The sequence below is a fragment of the Lemur catta genome, chromosome 6 (genome assembly GCF_020740605.2).
Source record: "Lemur catta isolate mLemCat1 chromosome 6, mLemCat1.pri, whole genome shotgun sequence".
NCBI lineage: Eukaryota > Metazoa > Chordata > Mammalia > Primates > Lemuridae > Lemur > Lemur catta.
This window is the reverse complement of record NC_059133.1, coordinates 60,907,899-60,928,489: the sequence shown is the minus strand read 5'-3', so window position 1 is coordinate 60,928,489 and position 20,591 is coordinate 60,907,899. Positions and strand designations below refer to the sequence as shown.

At 32.5% G+C, this 20,591-nt stretch overlaps 1 protein-coding gene across 2 annotated transcripts in view; it reads left to right on the top strand.

Moving 5' to 3' along the window:
• The window catches only part of ARID2 (AT-rich interaction domain 2), a 170,230-nt gene that overhangs the window by 126,475 nt on the left and 23,164 nt on the right, over positions 1-20,591 (top strand). For both annotated transcript variants that reach the window (XM_045553970.1, XM_045553971.1), the window contains one exon: positions 7,152-7,300. In XM_045553970.1, the coding sequence (XP_045409926.1) occupies positions 7,152-7,300 (149 nt within the window). The remainder of the gene's footprint in view (positions 1-7,151; positions 7,301-20,591) is intronic.

Genomic DNA, 20,591 nt, shown 5'->3' with positions numbered 1-20,591 from the left:
TAAATCTAACACATTGATTATTTGAGCTATGGTGTTATAGGATGTTAGCACTATTAAATTATAATTTTACGACAATATTACTAAAACTCTTAACACATTGGACATAAATGCAGGTGATCCAAGCCATGAAACAAATACATTTTGTTCCTAACCTGAAAAATCTGTATTAAACTTCTAGATATTCTCCCAAAGAATGTAGTTTATTTAAAATAACTGCATTCTTTATTTCTAAAATTAATATGTGGTTGTCACGTAGAAATTAAAAACTGCCAGGAAAAAGAAATGTCGTATGCATGATGTCTATGAGAATGAGATTCAAAAATCAGGGCTCTTAAGTATAGCACTTAGCACAGTGCTATGTATTTGGGCACTTAATAATGGTGCAAGTATGCTTTATAAGATGAAGTACTTATAAGGGCTAGATATTTGGAACAGACAAAAATGAACGAACTGTTCAGGGTAGCATAGTAAGTTTCTTTGGAAGGGATAGTCTGTTGGACCTTCTTTACGAGCCTGCTAATTAATAGAAATCCATTTTTTTTGACCAGATTCTTTAAATTTCTTTATATACTCTTTAAAATTGCATTTTAGACCTATTTTGAACACCACTATTTTTTACTATTTGGATCGATAGCTTAAAGAGGTAGATGAAATAGAGGATTTTAAAAGTGACTTTTTTTTAGCAAAAACTTGTTATTTATACCATTTCAAGATGTCTAGGGATATTAAGGAGGTACTTGGACCCCAGGCAGGGATTTCTAGACTTGTAGAATGCTCAGGGCTGGAAAGACTGCAGAGAAGTGTTCCTGGTGAGAAAGGCCAACAGGTAATCCTTCCTAATGCCATTATTATTATTATTCTCAGTTTTGTTCCTTCCATTAATCAGCTGTATTAGTTTTGTTATAGAAAAATATAGCAACATGTAAGGGAAGAATACACATGAAAGTAAATGATAAAACCATAGATTTTTGTGTTTAAGTAGTATTTAGTTGGGCAGTTTATAAAATATAAAATTATACCTCTTCAAAAGCAGATTTATTTGTAGCTGCTTATTTTAAATCTGTTATACTTGCAAGTTCAAGGTTAACTTATACTTTTTCCTAACAGTCCTAGTATCCTCTTCTACTATTCATGAATTGATATCAGCTAGAGGCAGAAAACTAGATTAGCATATTAAAAAATAAAAATGAATTAAAGAATGAAACAAACTTCGTTATAAATACTTACCTAAAGACTTTTTTTTCTTTCAGGATCATGCAAAACACATGTTGAACATACCTCTATCTATTAAGCCTATAATCTGACAACACACCAAATTCATATATATAGAAATAGTTTACTTAAGAATGCACCTTTTTTTTGGGCCAGGCGCGGTGGCTTATGCCTGTAATCCTAGCACTCTGGAAGGCCGAGGCGGGTGGATCACTCGAGGTCAGGAGTTCAAGACCAGCCTGAGCAAGAGTGAGACCCTGTCTCTACTAAAAAAAATAGAAGGAAATTATCTGGCCAACTAAAAATATATATAGAAAAAAAAAATTAGCTGGGCATGGTGGCACATGCCTGTAGTCCTAGCTACCTGGGAGGCTGAGGCAGTAGGATTGCTTAAGCCCAGGAGTTTGAGGTTGCTGTGAGCTAGGCTGACGCCATGGCACTCACTCTAGCCTGGGCAACAAAGCAAGACTCTGTCTCAAAAAAAAAAAAAAAAAAGAATGTACCTTTTTAAGATATATATACACTGTTCCTCACTTACTCATTCTGATTAAGGATGTGAATCATTCTGGTGCTGTGTAACACTGAATATTGGTATTGTCTTGATCCACTCCTTTCTTGAATGAAGAGCTTTAAGAAAGTTACTCAACTCATTAGAAAGTAGATCTGTAGCCTCAAGGGGGCAGCATTTAATCATAGCTATAAAAGATCATTTTATAATAAAATGTAAGAGCCACAAGAATATCATTTTGATGTTTTTCTAAGAGTACTACTGCTCGGATTTGCAAATTATAAAAGCCAAGAAAGGTATTACCACTAAACATAATTTTTTGGTTTGTATTTTAATGGTTTCCTATAAAACAGGCTTGGTTATCTATTGATGATCTAGATTTATACTTAATAAGAGAAAAAAGTTTGGTAGCTTAAGCAAATGAAGGAATGTTAGAGCTGAAGCAGTCTTAGATAGTGTCTTGTCCAAAATTCCCATTTTTAAGAGTTGAAGTGACTTGCTCGCATTCACAAAAATCTTCTCTTTTCCAGTGATTTATATTGGTCTTAATTCTGTTCTCTAAAGATTTGTACCTTTAGACTAAATATAATCTCTTTTACATTACATTTAGAGTGAATATAATTCTTAACTTTTTAAGAGGTTTTAAAAGTATCTCTCCTTACCTTTTGTTTAGAATACGCTTTCCCATTTCCTTCACTTCAACTTCTGGTGTTACAGTGTCTGGTTTATTCATCATCCTCAACTGGTTCCATTCTATAAGTGGCTTTCAAAATGTATAACTAAGATTGAACACAGTATGTCATTACTGCTGGGAATTTATTTTGAGGGGAATAGATTATGACTTTGTAGCTTTTCTAACACAGATTGAAATGTTTAAATTTTAGTCTTATTCAAAGGTTTTTAAAGTTTATCAGTAATAAGAAAGTAAGGGTTTAAGAGCATCACATCAAAGTACTGTTAGTGTTATCTAGAATTTGTGTCTATATAGTCCCTCAGTATCCGTGCTGGATTGGTTTGAGGACCCCCATGGATACCAAAATCTGCCCCTAATATAACATGATACAGTATTTGCATATAACCTATGTACATCCTCCCATATACTTTAAATTATCTCTAGATTACTTATAATACCTAATACAATGCCTAAACATGACTTCATTCACTTGGATTCAGTGTAGTTCTTGGTGTGTGGCAAATTCCACTTTTGCTTTTTGGAACTTTATGGAAGTTTTTTTTTCCCCCCAAGTGGTTTCCATCTGTGGTTGGTTAAATCCACAGATACAGAGGCCAACTGTAATTTACTCTTGAAAAGATGATAAAGGAATGCAAGATTACAGTTTCTTTTTTTAACAGAAAGATCAATATCTTTGCCCAAAATAAAAATGCTACATTAATTTTATATTTCTGGTCACTCACTGAAGTTTTGCCCTTTCCACTTTGATTTTAATAACTGTAATGTGAAAAATCAGTTCTTCCTTAGAGTAGAGTAGGGATATAGAATATTGTTCAAGAGCCAATCATTTCAAAAACTATGCCGTAGAAACGAACTTTTACATTTATATTTGAGTTACGGCTATGGCTAATGTTCTGGCAATTCACAAAAAGTAAATTTTTATATCCTAAAAGAAATGTATTTTGCATTCTCGTGTAAATGACCTAATTCTGAAAACATGATTAATTTAGGACTTTGAAAACAACGCAGTACAAAAATAGAGCTGGTAAACCCCCATGTATCCATCACCTAGCTTCAGATATTATCAACATTTTACCATTCTGGTTTTTATTTTATTTTTTTATTTCAGCATATTATGAGGGTACAGATGTTTAGGTTACATATGTTGCCTTTGCCCCACCCAAGTCAGAGCTTCAAGCACGTCCATCCCTCAGATGGTGGGCACTGCACCCATTAGGTGTGAATATACCCACCCCCTCCTCCTCCCTCCCACCTGCCTTACACCCAGTGAATGTTACTACTATATGTGCACATAGGTGTTGATCACTTAATACCAATTTGATGGTGAGTACGTGTGGTTTGATCTGTTCCTGACCACTATCATTTTTTTTCCTGGAGTACTTTAAATCAAATTACAAACATTATTTCATTTCATCAGTTAATACTTCAGTATATATTTCTCTAATAGTTAAGGACTGTTAAATAGGTATATAAAACCACAATACCAAAGCATACCTAAAAAAATAATAATTTCTTAATATAACCTGACACTCAGTTCATGTTTGTTTGCCAGTTGTCATAAAAAATGTTTTAACAGCTTGTTTGAATTAGGATCCAAAAACTCTTGTACAAATTGCATTTAGTTAGTTTGTCTTTTATTTATTTAACAGCTTAGATTAACTTCAGTCATCCTTGCCACATCCATTGTTAGCATTTGGGATTAAAATACCATATGATCTCCTCTTATTAAATTTTCTACATGACACTAATAAGAGTTCCACAATTACCAAAAAAAATAGCCTGGGTATGTTAGGAAAGCCTAGGATTTATAAGTTAGCACTTACAAAATTAAGCTTAATTTATAAATATAGGACGATAGTCAAATAAAATACCTAATTTAAGTGGTAATACAGGTTGAACATCCCTAATCCAAAAATATGAAATCATAAATGCTCCAAAATCCGAAACTTGGAGCACAACATGAGACCATAAGTAGAAAATTCCACACTTGATGTCATGTGACAGGTTGCAGTCAGAACTTTATGAGCAAAATTATTGAAATATTATATAAAATTACCTTCAGGCTCGGTATATAAGGCTTATATGAAACATAAGAGAATTTCACATTCAGACTTGGGTCGCATTCCCAAGATAGCTTATTATATATATGCAAATGTTCTAAAATCTGAAAAAATCTAAAATCTGAAATACTTCTGTTCCAGTATTTCTGATAAGGGATACTCAACCTGTACTATAGGGAACCAGAAGATTCATCCTGAGGGAATTTGATACCTTTGACAAATTTATCCTTAAATTAAAATTCTGGAATTTTTGTAACTTATCACTCTTCAGTATTTGTATTTGGCTAGCACTGATCCTCTGGTTACTTCCAGTTATTAGAATTTCCTAGATTTTTAATGTAATATTTTCATTTCAGGGAAACAATTTGACTAATTTTTTTGTTAAATACACTGATTCTAATTTTATCTTTCCTTCTTTTCTCTGTAACCCTCTTTTTCTCCTGTCTGGTTTCTAGTTTTTATGGCTTTAAGAATTTGCAGGTGAGGCTGGGCACGGTGGCTCACGCCTGTAATCCTAGCACTCTGGGAGGCCGAGGCAGGAGGATTGCTCAAGGTCAGGAGTTCGAGACCAGCCTGAGCAAGAGTGAGACCCCGTCTCTACTAAAAATAGAAAGAAATTGTCTGGACAACTAAAAATATATATAGAAAAAATTAGGTGGGCATGGTAGCACATGCCTGTAGTCCCAGCTACTTGGGAGGCTGAGGCAGAAGGATTGCTTGAGCCCAGGAGTTTGAGGTTGCTGTGAGCTAGGCTGACACCACAGCACTCTAGCCTGGACAACAGAGCAAGACTCTGCCTCAAAAAAAAAAGGAATTTGCAGGTGAATGATTGTCAAATCTATGTTTCCAGTATTAAATTTTTATAGATAGACATTTTTAGTTGGTTCATCTGTCATTATTCCCAAACTTAATTCATTGCCTTTCCTCCAAAATACAGTTTCCCTCTGGACTTCTCAATTAACATAATAATATAGTAACAGTTACCATTCATTGAGAATCTAGAGCTAGGCTTTTCATCTATAGTTTCTCTAGTCTTCCCATTATCTCATATGTTAGGTTTTATTATTTACACTTTATGGATGAGAAAACTGAGGATGAGAGAGGTTGTCCAAGGTCACGTGGCTAGTTAAAAGTCAGATTGAAAATTTGGGTACTGCTGTGTCAAGCTGGAAAATCTTTATCCTATCTGTGACATCTGTTTTGTCCTAAAATGTTTTTCATGCATGCATATGTTTTCTAACTGTTGTAAAACCTTAAGGGTGGGAACCTATTATAGAAGCATCACATTTCCAAAGTAGATATTTTTCCCTGAGAGCTTAGAACTCAGAAGTTTTTGTGACTTCCTGTTTCTGATAAGAATGTTTTCTTTCAACATTTTATTCTCTTCTTTCTTTCATGTTTATGTTATAGTAGCCTTATATGTTCATGTTTTGTCTCTTCTTTAAAAAAATTATTATGACTTTTAATCTGAAATTTTCAGCAATTTTAACCTGGTGTTTGCTCACCTATTCCCAATATAGTCATGCACCACATAATGACATTTCTGTCAACGAAGGACCACATATAATACAAGGGTGGTACCATAAGATTATAATACTGTATTTTTACTGTACCTTTTCTATGTTTAGGTATACAGATACTTCATGCTGTGTTACAGTTGCCTTCAGTGTTCAGTACAGTGACATATGCCGTAGAGGGTTGTAGCCTAGGAGCAATAGTCTCTACCATATAGCCTAGGTGTGAGTAGGCTGTACCATTTAGGTTTGTGTAAGTACATTATGTTTCCACATCAATGAAATTGCCTAACGATGCATTTCTCAGAACGTTTCCCCATTGTTAAGTGGATGCATGACTGTATTACCTTATAAATGAACAAATACATTCAATATTTTCCCAAAGTTTTAACTTATTGCCTCTAGACAATGCTTTGAAAATGATGTGCTACCATTTTTATAAGAAATTTCAATGTTTTTTTCCCCTTTGTGGTACTACAAGAAAATATTGCCTAAAATTAATTTAATCTACATTATTAGTGTTTTGTAGAGAGAAATAGATATGATATAGAAGAAAAAATAATATAGCTTATATTTAAAAGACTTTATGCCCATTATTAAAATCCTTTAATATCAAAAGATATAATTGAGCAACTTCAAAGACTAAAATTATTAAATAGCTTACTGCAAATTAGTTAGTATTTATATTTTACTTATGGTTACATCGTTTTTGACTATTATCTAAAATTTTCTTTGCTTTTTACCACATTTTGTTTCATATTTAGAAAATCTGGAAGAAAAAATTATGCAAAGAAATAATAATTTGCAGTCAATCTGTTCTTGTGAAAAATAGCATAAGTAAATCATATGGGCACATATACAGTATATTTCTCATTTATAACTATAATTGTTTTGCTACCTAAAAATCTTAATTTTAAATAATGTATATTTTATAATGTTTACAACAATGTGATCTTGGCTTTATGGTTTCATACTAAATAAAAGAATCAGTCTTTCTAAATATTTCTATAAAAATAATTATCTTTTTAAAGAATTTTAAGCTAATAATTTCATATGCTAGAAATGAATAACTACTAATGTAATCAAACTTATAAGACTGTATGATAAAACTTAAATATTTTTCAGTGTCACGTCACCAACTATACATTTGTTTTTTTTCGCAGAACACTCCTATGCCACCTTCACCAGCTGTATCAGTGCAGGGCCAGCCTAACAGTTCTCAGCCTTCTCCATTCAGTGCGTCCAGTCAACATGGAGATCCAATGAGAAAACCTGGACAGAACTTCATGTGTCTGTGGCAGTCTTGTAAAAAGTAAATGGCAATTTTATTTGATATATAAAAGTATTCTTTGTTTTGGAATGCTTTTATATTTAAATTTGTTCTCTATAGTTTTATGAAAACTTTCTTTTGAAACTATTAACTTTTAGCAAAAATGTTTTACATTAAGTGTTATATTTTTATGGATCCAGTGGCACCTAATGTAAGAAATTTCTATAAATACTGGAAAGAACTTTGTTGCCTAATGGTAGGTTATTGGGGAATGTAGTTTAGCCTTAGTATTTAAGAAAAGAAAATCTGTTAAGAATTTATGTATTTGTCTATGAAAAAGAGATAGGTTTTTAAAAGTGCCTTAGTGGCAGCTATAGAATTTCTGTATAGTAGCTTAGAAGTAATAATCTGTTAGAAAGAAAATGATGTAAATTTGAATTTGAGGTAGGCATCCTATGAAAATTATTTTTAAAGCCATACCATCTCACAGTTTTATAACTAAGATTAACTTCTTAAATAAACCTTTTTTAGAATTAAAGAAAAACTTAAGAATGTTGGTTAAAATATAAATCTTAGTTCTTTTAACAGTACTCTGCCAAGACCCTTTGCCTTGAGTCATACTTCAGAGCTCTAGGACTAAGGCACTTGTCTTAATAAACATATTCTTTATTGCATAGATACCAAAGATTCCATTTCATTCTTTCTAATTGATAGCAGAAATAATATTTTTTTTAAAGTCTATATTTGCTATTCATAAATTTTATATCTTAAAGATACTGTATTTCATTATGAACTTTATATACAGATTTGTTATAGGATAATGGCTATCTTTATAGCTTAGGGATTATTAATAATAAGCAAAAATTTTATAGGACAGTGCTTATCAAACTTTAAATCTCAACCCAGTATTGGGGTCATGGAATTATATTAGTGGGTCTTGACCAGGAGGTTTTTGTTTGTCTTTCTTTTCAATGAAAAAAAATGTATGAAATATATCATATTCTATCATGTTAGTAAGGGTAAGTATTGATTTCAGTTTTTTTTTTTATATATGTGTGTTCTTGATAATAGTGTAAAATCTATTTGTCAAAAAGTTCTTTAAAAACCGGTACTTCAAGTTGTTTCTGATTATTTCTTGCATTTATTTAATTTGACCATTTCTTTTTTGTTTTTAGTGTATGTTATAAGTTAATTTGAAACTTTCTTCACTGAATATCAATTTTATTCTCTCCATTTGTTTTGAGATTTTTTTTTTTGTTTTTCCATGGCAAATAGTAGCTGATGGAGTAGGTAGTCTGCAAAAGCTGTTTGTTGACTTTTTAAAAAGTTTAAGAAGCCAGGTGTGATGGCTTGTGCCTGTACTTCCAGCTATTCAGGAGGTTCAGGTGGGAGGATGGCTTGAGCCCAGTAGTTTGAGTTCAGCCGGGGCAACACAGTGAGACCTCATTCTCTCAAACAATAAAAAAATAAAAAAGCTTTAGAATAACTGCTTTATGTGAAGTATTTAGAGTACTTCAAGAAAACAATTGGCCGGGCACGGTAGCCTTTGCCTGTAATTCTAACACTCTGGGAGACCGAGGTGGAAGGATCACTTGAGGTCAGGAGTTCAAGACCAGCCTGAGCAAAAATAGCAAGACCCTGTCTCTACTAAAATTAAAAAAAAAAAAAAATTGCTGGAAGAGTTAATGAACCTAGATGACCAGCACAGTTTCCCATCTTACTAATTGGATCAGAGTCACATAATTTGATGATGTACCTTTTCTTTGTAAGGGTTTTCTGAGTAAGACAGATTCAATAAGGCTTCTTAGAGTTTGTCATTTTTTTTAAGCCATAGTTTTTAGATACTACATCACTAATAAGTTCAGTTTAAGTCTGAAAATATTTATTGAGCACCCTCTGGGAAGTTGCATGTGCTAGGAGCTAGAAAGACAAAGATCACTCCTACTCCTTAGGGACACAGACCTATAAAACTAATAAATTACAATATAAATAAGTGCTATAAAAAGATAATGCTGTTGGCATCTTAGTGGACAGTTAATGTAATGCTGGGATGGTTGGAAAAGTTTCACTACAAGCATTGCATTTGAGTTGAGTCTTGAAGAATGAGTAGGAATTTGTCATGCAAAAATATTAATAATTTCTGTCAGAAAGGCAAGTGCAAACTTAGGAGTTATAAAAGGACCTAGTATGCTCAAGAAACTGAGAGGTTTAGGATGCCAAGAGCATAAGGATACGAAGAAAGAGAGTAATGGCTTTTATTTTTCATATTTAGTTCCAATTCCAAGTGGAAAAATATATGTCATAGCCATTGTCTACTAAGTGACTAGGTTTTAATTTATTTAATATCAGATAAAAAATATTAATAAAGAACTTTCTTTGTTTCCATTTGATTTAGAGCTAAAATTATTTCCTTCACCTATATGTTCTCTTATTTTCATGGAATTTAAAGTGACTTTGAGTACATTTAACCTATTTTTAGTTCTGTGGTGGGACCACACTTTATATAGTCTTTATAATTCTCCTTTTCTGTGTATAAATAGATTCTTTTCACTAAGCCACTCCCTCTTACATCATCACATATCAATACTTGGTTTTTTAAATCTGCAAGCATGTATCTCTAAAAGTCAGGTACCGCACTGTTTAAACATAACCAGCATACCACCACCACACTCCTGCAGAAAAACAACATTAACTCCTTCAACATTATTAACATAAATTCTTCAAATATCTTGTCAATGTTTATATTTCTCCAGTTGTCTTTTGTTTGCTTAGAGCTTGAATTGGAATCCAAGGTTCAAACATTGCCTTATTCTTAAGTCTCTTTTAATCTGTAGATTATCCCTCCACCTCTTTTTTTTTTTTTTCTTTTTTGCAGTTTTTTTGTTGGTAAAAAAACAGGTAATTTTTCCTGTAGATCAAGCTAGATTTTGCTGATATTCTTTAGCATGTTACTCTGACCTTGTTTTTTCTGTACATTGGTAATTTGTTCCGGATACTGGTTAAGTTTTGGTTTGGCTTAAAGAAGACGACTTTAGAAATGGTATTGTGTGCTTCCATCAGGAGATACGTAATATCTCCTTGTCTCTTTTTGTGATGTAAACAGCCATTGAGGATCATTGCCTAGAATGTTATTTCATTAAGATTTGTAAAATATTAAAGGCCCCCTTTTATCAACTCTTCAGTTTCTCTGAGGAATAGTTAGTTCTTAGAAGAAAGGCAAGATACACTCATGATTATTTCCCTTATTTACCAGTTTTCAAAATAAGTTGTTTACTAATATTTTACAAAGATGACTGTGAGGTTTGGTTTTTGTTTGTTTTGTAGTGTCATGATGAGCTAATTTTTCAATTTAAACATTTGAGGCATTTCAATCCATTGGAGTTATTGTATCCTTCTTGTTGTTCAACTTGTACCATCTTTGGCCAGTAAAAAGCCTACTCAAGCCGATTCCCAAGTCCTTTGGTTGTGATCTTAATATAAGTATTTGATAGCTTCCTTGCTTTCTCTTAGACAAGATGTTGCATGTGCTCTTTTTTATACTTTGAGTTTAAATTCAGTACAAGATCTTTACTTCATCATTTTCACATCTGTATCTTCTTTCCTCTATACCAAAAATCCCATTTCTCAGTAACGTTAACAATTTATGCTTAATCCTACATTATACATATAACAATGTGAAGATAAACTCAATACTACCTCCAACAACATGATTACTGAAAAAAGTTTTAAGAATTATTTGCTGGCTTTTTTTTTCGCTTTAACGTATACCCCACTAAGGGCTGTACAGTCACAATTTTCCATGTTTTTATTTTACTTAGAATAAAGGTACTCTGGTTATATCATAAACTGGAAACATTCTTGCATCATTTTATATTTTAAGGGCTTACCTTTTTTTAAATTTACAGTTATTTAAAATATTTCCATAGTTCCAAAGTAGAATTAATAAAACAAGGTATCTTCAGAGAAATTTAGCTTCTATCACTATTTCTTCCATTTTATTTCTTACTTCCCCTATAAATAACCCTCATTCTTTTTTACCTTTTAAAATATAAACAAATTGAAAACATATTTGTATTTTCTACTTTCTTAAATAAAGGGAGGCATACTGTGGTAGGATGAATAATATCCCCAGACCCATGGCCCCACCCTCACTAAGATGTTCATGTCCTAATCCCCAGAACCTGAAAATGTTACTTTATATGACCAAAGAAACTATGCAGATATGGTTGGATTAAGGACCTTGGGATGAGATTGTCCAAATGAGCCTAATGTAATCACTAATGTAATAAGAGGGAGGCAGGAGATCAGAGAGATAGAAGGCAATGTGATAATGAAAGTGGAGAAAAATTTGAAGTTACTGTGCCACTGGCTTGAAGATGGAGGAAGGGGCCATGAGCCAATGAACAAATTTCTAAAAGTTGGAAAAGGCAAGGAAGTGAATTCTTCTGTAGAGAGCGCAGGTCTGCTGACATCTTGATTTTGACCCATTGAAACCCATTCTGGATTTCTAACCTCTAGAACTGTAAAAGAATAGATCTGTGTTGTTTTAGGCTGCTAAATTGAACTAAATATAAATACTATATACACTTTCCCTACTTTTTTAGAGACAAGGTCTCACTCTGTTGTCCAGGCTGGAGTGCCGTGGCATGATCATAGCTCACTGCAGCCCCAAAATCCTGGGCTCAAGTGATCCTCTCACCTCAGCCTCCTGAGTAGCTGGGACTACAGGTGTGAGCTACCATACCTGGCTAATTTTTTTTTTTCTTTTTTATGGTGACAAGGTCCCACTGTGTTGCCCTAGCCGGTCTTGAACTCCTGGCCTCAAGTGATCTTCCCACCTTGGCCTCCTAAAGTGCTGGGATTACAGATATGAGCCACTGTGCCCAGCCTGTCTTGCTTTTTTAAATTTAACAATATGTCCTAGAGAGTTCTTCAAAGTAGTATACAGAGAGACTCCACATTCCTTTTGTACACTTCATAGTATTCCATTGTGTAGATATAACATTATTTTGGTCAACCAGTTCCCTGTTGATAGACATTTGTTTTCGTTTTTCGTTTTTTTTTTTTTTCTGTTAAAAATATTGCTGTATTGAATTACCCTGTGTAAGGAATAGTTTTTTTTTTTTTTTTTTTTGTATTTTTGCCCATATCTTTGAAATAAATTCTTAGGAATGGAATTGATAGGTCAAAGAATAAACTTATATGTAATTTTGCTAGATATTGCTGTTTTCTCCATAGCAGTATACCATTGTGGATTCCCACCAGCAATTTATGAGTGATTATTTTTCCACAACCATGCAGTATGTTACCAAACATTTGGATATTTGCCAGTCTAATGGGTGAGAAATGATATCTCAATACAATTTTAATTTGCATTTTTTTCTCTGTCAACCCTTTGTGTCTCTACTTATTTTTTTATAGTGTTGTTTGGTTTTTTCTTTTTATTTTATGAAGCTCTTTATATATCAGATGCATTAACATTTTGTCTGCTGTGGTATAACTTGAAAAGATTTTCCCAGTTTATCATTTTTTTTACTTTGCCCTTTGTTTTTTGTTTATCTGTTTTTTGTCATGAGTAAAGTTTTCTTTTCAGTTAATTTTTCTGTAATCAGATTTGTTAGCCTTTCCATTATTGCCTCTGGATCTGGGTTATAGTTAGGGAAATTTTCTCCATTCCTAGGTTGTAGAAGAATCTATGTTTTTATCTAGAATTTATGTGGTGGTTTTATAGTTTACATTTAAATCTCTTATATTTTGGAATTCTTCCCTGTGTCAGTAATCTAATCGTAAGGAAATGAGGGTGAGTCAGTGACTTTTGTTTTGTCACAGTAACTATCCATTTTTTCCTCATACTATAAAAATGGTTTATTTTTATAAATAAACCTGACTTGGTTTATTATAAATTTATATATATTATAAAATGGTTTATAAGTAAACCATTTATAAATAAATGCTGACTCAAGACTGTTAACAAAAGTGATCCCACAACATTTTCCTATTGTAATTATTTTACTAATTGTAAAATTATACTTCTACCTTGTAAAATAATTTAAGTTCCAAAAATAGCATTCCTGAAAGATAATCATAGTTGTCAGTTTGATGTATATCTTTCCAAACCTTCTTTTTCATGTACAATTATAGTGTATCCCTTGTTTCTTATTTTAAACTAAGCAAGCTATATATATTGATACAGAACTTGTTTCAATAACATATATATTCATTAATATAGAATATATATACTTTTTTAATGTGAACACATAGATCTCATTCTTTGTATTGAATATCAAGAATTCCTTTTTATGAATATAAATGCTTTTGCAATATATGTATTTGTTATCTGTGTTGATAAATAGAACTGCTAATTCTTCTTTGACAGGTTTACTCTTGAATTATGAGGACACATTCTTTCCATAAAATGCAATAGCCCTACATTATAATCTGTTAACCGTATCTTTTATTAAGAATATTTGAGTCTTTAGTTATTTGCTATTACAAATAAACAGAGCTGTGGTGAACAATTTTTTGCCTATAACATTTTCTACAAGTATTCTGTGGGATAAAGTACCAAATTGGGAATTACAGAGTTGGTGGGTAAACACATTTTTTATATCTGTGGAAATTGACACATTATCATCAAAAAATGTTATGTTTGTAATTTTAACAATACAGTGTGAACTTGTTTCCTACTACCTAGCTACTACAATTATTAGGGAAAATTTCATCTTTGCCAGTTTGGTAGCTACAAAAAGACCTTTGATTTTTATTGTTCCTTTGTTTTTTTAATTTTAAAAAAATAGATTTTATTTTTAGAGCAATTTTGGGTTCACAGTAAAATTGAGTGGTAAGTACAGAGACTTCCTATATAGCCCCTGCCCAGCCAAACAAACGTATAGCTTTCCTTGCTATCAACATCTCTATCGGAGTGGTACATTTGTTACAATCAGTGAACCTACATTGACACATCATTATCACCCAAAGTCCATAGTTTACATTAAGGTTCACTCTTGATTATTGTACATTATATGGGTTTTGACAAATGTATAATGACATAGCTCCACCATTATATTATACAAAATAGTTTTATTGCCTTAAAAATCTTCTGTTACGCCTCTTCATCTCTCCCTTCTCCCAACTCCTGTTTTAATTATTTCTTCAGTTATTCATGAATTAAACATCTTTAAGTAGGACTTTTTTCCTGTGAATTACCTTCTCATGTCATTTGCTCATTCTATATTATACTTCCTACAAATTTATACTTCTCTATATATTAAGGATATTGCTAACTCTTCATTATGTACCAACCCTGTTTGTCTTGAGATTTTAGTCATATTTTGCTATACGGAATTTAAATATTTATATCATACTTAGAAAGACCTTTTCAACTTTTAGATCATAAAATACACATTTTGTTGCCTTGCAGTACTTTAATATTTTAGCTTTTTGGTCCATCTGTAATTTAATTTGATGTATAAAGTGAGGTATGACTTTAGCTTAATTATTTTCCAAATGCTAACTTATTGATTGGCAAGTTTATCTTTCCCTTAGACATTTGAATTGCCACTCTGGTCATATACTAAATTCCTATGTATGGTTTGCCTATTTCTGGATTACTTGTTATCCCATTGATCTCTGTCCTTAACCACACCATCACTTAAAATATATTTTAATGTTGGATATAGCACGTTACCTGTGCTGGTTCTTCTTTTTTGTAGTTCCTTATCATGTATTAGAGGACCTACCTTTTGCCTGGCTCTGTGCTAGGTATTAAAATTATAGTGCTGTATAAATCAGACTTGGTACCTGCACAGATATTTATTCTTTTAGAATGTTTCTAGAGATTCCTAAGAAAGACATGTTGGGATTTTGGTTGCAGTTGTTAATGAATAGTGTTTTTTGTTTTTTGATAGTGAACATTTTCCCAATATTGAATCTTCCTTTATAAGAAAAAGGTATCAGTCCATGGTATGATGGTCTTTTTCCTCCAATAGAGCTTTAGTGTTTTCTTCACATTAATTTTATAACTTTATTAAATTTATTGCCAGGTACTCTTTTCTGTTGCTATCATAAATGATCTTCCATTATATTTTCTAACTGATAGTTGTTTTCTATATTTATACCTCATGTTTTGCCCTCTAATTATATTGTTTAATGTTTCTACTTGTACAATAATAGTGGTAATATTAATCTATATCTTTTTAAGTAGTAGAGTTTATTTTTTAGAGTAGTTTTAGGTTTATATAAAAACTGAGCAGTTAGTACAGAGTTCCCGTATACTTCCTCTTCCCAGCACACAGTTTCCACTATTATTAACACCTTGCATTAGTGTGGTGCATACATTACAATTGATAAGCCAGTAGTGATACATTATTAACTAAAGTACATACTACATTAAGATTCACTCTTTGTGTTGTGCAGTTCTATGGGTTTGGACAAATTCATAATATCAGGTTTCCAACATTATAGTAACATACAGAGTACTTTCAATGTCTTTAAAATCCACTGTGTTCATTCCTTCCCACCCCATCCCTAACTGGCGACTCCTGACAACCATGGATCTTTTTACTGTCTCAATAGTTTTGACTTTTTTGGAATGTAATATAGTTGGAATCATACAGCATGTAGCCTTATTAGACTAGTTTCTTTCACTTAGCAATTTGCATATGAAGTTTCTCCATGTTTGTTTGTGGCTTGAAAGCTCATTTCTTTTTATCTCTGAATGATATTCTGTTATATGGATGTATACCATAGTTTGTTTATCCATTCATCTATTGAACGGTATCTTGCTTCTGGTTATTGGCAATTATGAATTAAGCTGATATAAACATTTGTGTGTAAGTTATTTTGTAGACATGAGTTTTTTAACTCAGTTGAGCAAACACCTAGTATCACAATTTCTGGATCACATGATAAGACTATGTTTAGCATTATAAGAAACTACCAAACTTTTCCAAAGTGTCTGTACCATTTTGCGTTCATATCAGCAGTGAATGAGAATTTCTGTTGCTTATTATCCTTGTCAGCACTTGGTTTTGTCAGTGTTTTGGATCTTAGCCATTCTGATAGGTGTTTGTTGGAATATTTGTTGTTCTAATTTGCAATCCTAATGATATATGTTGTTGAGCATCTTTTTATTTGCTTATTTGCCATCTGTATATCTTCTTTGTTGGGGTGTCTATTCAGATCTTCAACTCATTTTTTAATTTAGTTGTTTGTTGCTGAGAGCTTTTAGCATGAGTGGGTATTGGATTTTGTCAGATAACTTTTCTGTATCTATTGACATTATCATATGATTCTTCTTTTTCAGCCTGTGGATGTGATGGATTATATCAATTAGTTTTTGACTGTTTAACCAGCCTTGCATACCTGGAATAAATCCTAGTTCATTGTGGTATATAGTTCTTTTTATACATTATTTGATAATGATTTGCTAATATTTTTGTTGCGAATGTTTACATCTGTGTTCATGTGAGGTACTGGGCTGTAGTTTTCCTATGATGTCTTTGTCTGGTTTTGGTAGGGTAATGCTGTTCTCATAGAATGAGTTAGAAAATGTTTCCTCTGCTTCTGTTTTCTGGTAGAAATTGTAGAAAATTTATATCCTTTTTTACTTTAATGTTTGGTAGAATTCTGCAGGGAAGCCACCTGTTCCTGGTGCTATTTTGAAGGTTATTAATTAATGATTCAATTTCTTTAATAGTTACAGGCTATTCAGATTATCTGAGTCTCCCTATATGAGTTTTGACATAATGTATTTTTTAGGGAATTGGTCCATTTTATCTAAGTTATCAAAATTTTGAGCATAGAGATGTTTATATTATTCCTTTATTATCCTTTTAGTATTCATGGGATCAGTAGTGATGTCCTCTTTTTCATTTCTAATATTAGTAATTTGTATAGTCTTCATTTTTTCATGGTTAGGTTAGCTAGAGGTTTATCTATTTTATTGATTTTTTTTTTTTTTTTTCAAAGAGCCAGCTTTTGGTTGATTTTCCCTGTTGATTTCTTGTTTTCAATTTCATTGATTTTTGCTCTAATTTTTATTATTTCTTTTATTCTGTTTGCTTTGAATTTAATTTGCTCTTCTTTTTCTAGTTTCTTAAGGTAGAAGCTTAGATTATTGATTTTAAACCTTTCTTCTTTTTAAATATATGCATTCCATGCTATATCTTTCCCTCTAAGTACTGCTTTTACTATATCCCCCAAATTTTGGTAAGTTGTATTTCCATTTGCATTTAGTTCCGAATATTATAGAAATGTATTGTTTAATCTCCAAATGTTTTGGTATTTTCCAGCTTTTTGTTAATTGATTTCTAGTTTAATTTCATTGTGGTCTGAGAGTATACATTATATGATTTCTATTCTTTTAAATTTGTTAAGGTGTGTTTTATGTCCCAAAATGTGATCTATCTTGGTGGATGTTCCATGTGAGCTTGAGAAGAATATATTGTTGGATGAAGTATTCTATAAATGTCAATTAGATCCAATTGATTGATGGTGCTGTTCAGTTCAACTATATCCTTACTGATTTTCTGCCTGTTGGATCTGTCAATTACTGATAGAGGTATGTTGAAGTCTCCAGCTATAATAGTGGATTTGGCTCTTTTTTCCTTGTATTATAGTTCTATCAGTGTTTGCCTCACATATTTTGATTCTTTGTGTTAGGTGCCTACACCTTAAGAATTGTTATGTCTTCTTGGAGAAGATTGTTAGGTCTTGTTTATCATTATACAATGCCCCTCTTTCTCCCTGATAATTTTCCTTGCTCTGAAGTCTGCTTTATCTGAAATTAGTATTGCCATTCAGCTTTCTTTTGATTAGTGTTAATACAGTTTATCTTTCTCCATCCCTTTACTTTTAATCCGTGTCTTTATTTTTAACAGTACATAATTTGGTCTTGATTTTTTTATCCATTCTGCCAATCTCTGTCTTTTAATTAGTGTATTTAGTCTATTCACATTTAAAGTGATTATTGCTATAGTTGCATTACTATCTACATATTTGTAAATGTACTTGTTCTTTGTTTCTTTTTCTGCTTTTTTCTATTTTTCTGTCTTCTCTAGTTTTAATTGAGCTGTTTATATGATGGCATTTTCTCCTCTGTCTTAGCATACTAATTATATGTCTTTAAAATGATTTTTTGTGTTTGTTCTAGAGTTCTCAGTATACATTTATAGTTAATCTTAGACCACTTTCAAACAACACTATAGGCATTCCTTGGATATATTGCAGGTTTGATTCCACATTGCTGCAAGAAGGTAAATATTTCAAGAAGGCAAGTCTCACAAATTTTTTTATTTCCCAGTGCATATAAAATTTATGCTTACACTATACTGTAGTCTATTAAGTGTGCAGTAGCATTGTGTCTAAATAAACAATGTGTACATACCTTAATTTAAAATATTTATTGCTAAAAAATGCTAGTGATCATTGGAAGCTTTAGCAAGTCATAATCTTTTTGCTGGTAAAAGGTCTCGCCTCAGTGTTGATGGCTGCTGACTGATCAGGGTGGTGGTAGCTAAATGCTGTGGCAATTTCTTAAAGTAATACAACAAAGAAGTTTGCTGCATCGATTGACTCTTCCTTTCACAAAAGATTTCTCCGTAGCATGTGATGCTGTTTGATAGCATTTTCCCCACAGTAGAACTTCTTTGAGAATTGGAGTCAGTTCTCTCAAACCCTGCCACTGCTTTATTGGCTAAGTTTATTTACTGTTCCACATCATTTATCATCATTTCAACAGTGTTCACAGTATCTTCACCAGAGTAGATTCCATCAAGAAACCATTTTCCTTGTCCATTCCTGAGAAGCAACTCCTTATCCATTCAAGTTTGATCATGAGATTGCAGCAATTCAGTCACATCTTCAGGCTCCATTTCTAATTCTAGTTCTCTTACTATTTCTTCCACGTCTGTAGTCACTTCCTCCACTGAAGTCTTGAATGCCTCAAAGTCATCCATGAGGGTTAGAATCAACTTCTTTCAAACTCCTGTTAGTGTTAATATTTTAACCTACTATGAATCATGAATGTTCTTAATGACATCTGGAATGGTGAATCCTTTCCAGAAGGTTTTCAGTTTAATTTTCCCAGATCTATCTGTGGAATCACCATATATGGCATGTATAGCCTTATGAAATGGATTTCTTAAATAATAAGACTTGAAAGTCAAAATGACTCCTTGATCCATGGGTTGCAAAATGAATGTTGTGTTAACAGCATGAAAACAACATTTGTCTCCTTGTACTTCTCCATCAGAGCTCTTTGGTGACCCATGTGCATTATCAATGAGTAGTAATATCTTGAAAGAAATCTTTTTATCTGAGCAGTAATTTTCAACAGTGGGCATAAAATACTCAGTAAACCATGCCGTAATCAGATGCGCTGCCATCTATGCTTTGTTGTTTCATTTATAGAGCACAGGCAGAGTAGATTTAGCATAATTCTTTTTTGTTTTTGTTTTTTCTGATTTAGCATAATTCTTAAGGGCCTTAGGATTTTTGGAATGGTCAGTGAGCATTGGCTTCAACTTAAAGTCACCAGCTGCATTAATCACTAACAAGAGAGCCTGTCTTTTGAAGCTTTGAAGCATTGACTAGCTATGAAAGTTCTAGGTGGCATCTTCTTCCCTAAAAGGCTATTTTGTCAGCAATGAAAATCTGTTGTTTAGTGTAGCTGCCTTCATCAGTTATCTTAAATCTTAGCTAGATCTGGATAACTTGCTGCAGCTTCTAAGTCAATAATTACTGCTTTACCTTATACTTTTATGTTATGAAGATGGCTGCTTTTCTTAAGTGTCATGGACCAACCCCCTGCTACCTTCAAACTTTTCTTCTGCAAACTTGTTGCCTCTCTCAGCCTTCATAGAATTCAAGAAAGTTAGGATTTTGCTCTGGATTAGGCTTTGGCTTAAGGGAATGATGTGGCCAAAACTTGGTCTATATAGGCAATAAGGCCATTTTGCTTTGTTATCATTTGTGTGTTGCTTGGAGTAGCACTTTTAATTTTCTTCAAGAACTTTTTCTTTGCATTCAATACTTGGTTAACTATTTGGTGCAAGAATACTAGCTTTTGGCCTGTCTTGGCTTTTGACATGCCTTCCTCACTAAACTTAAACATTTCTAACTTTTGATTTAAAGTGAGAGATATGCCACTCTTTCTTTCACTTGAACGCTTAGAGGTCATTGTAGGGTTATTAATTGGTCTAATTTCAATATTGTTATGTCTCAGGGAATAGGGAAGCCTGAGAGGGAGAGAGACGAGTGAACAGCCAGTCGGTGGAGCAGTCAAAACACACATAGTATTAATCAATAAATATTATCGGTTAATAATAATTAA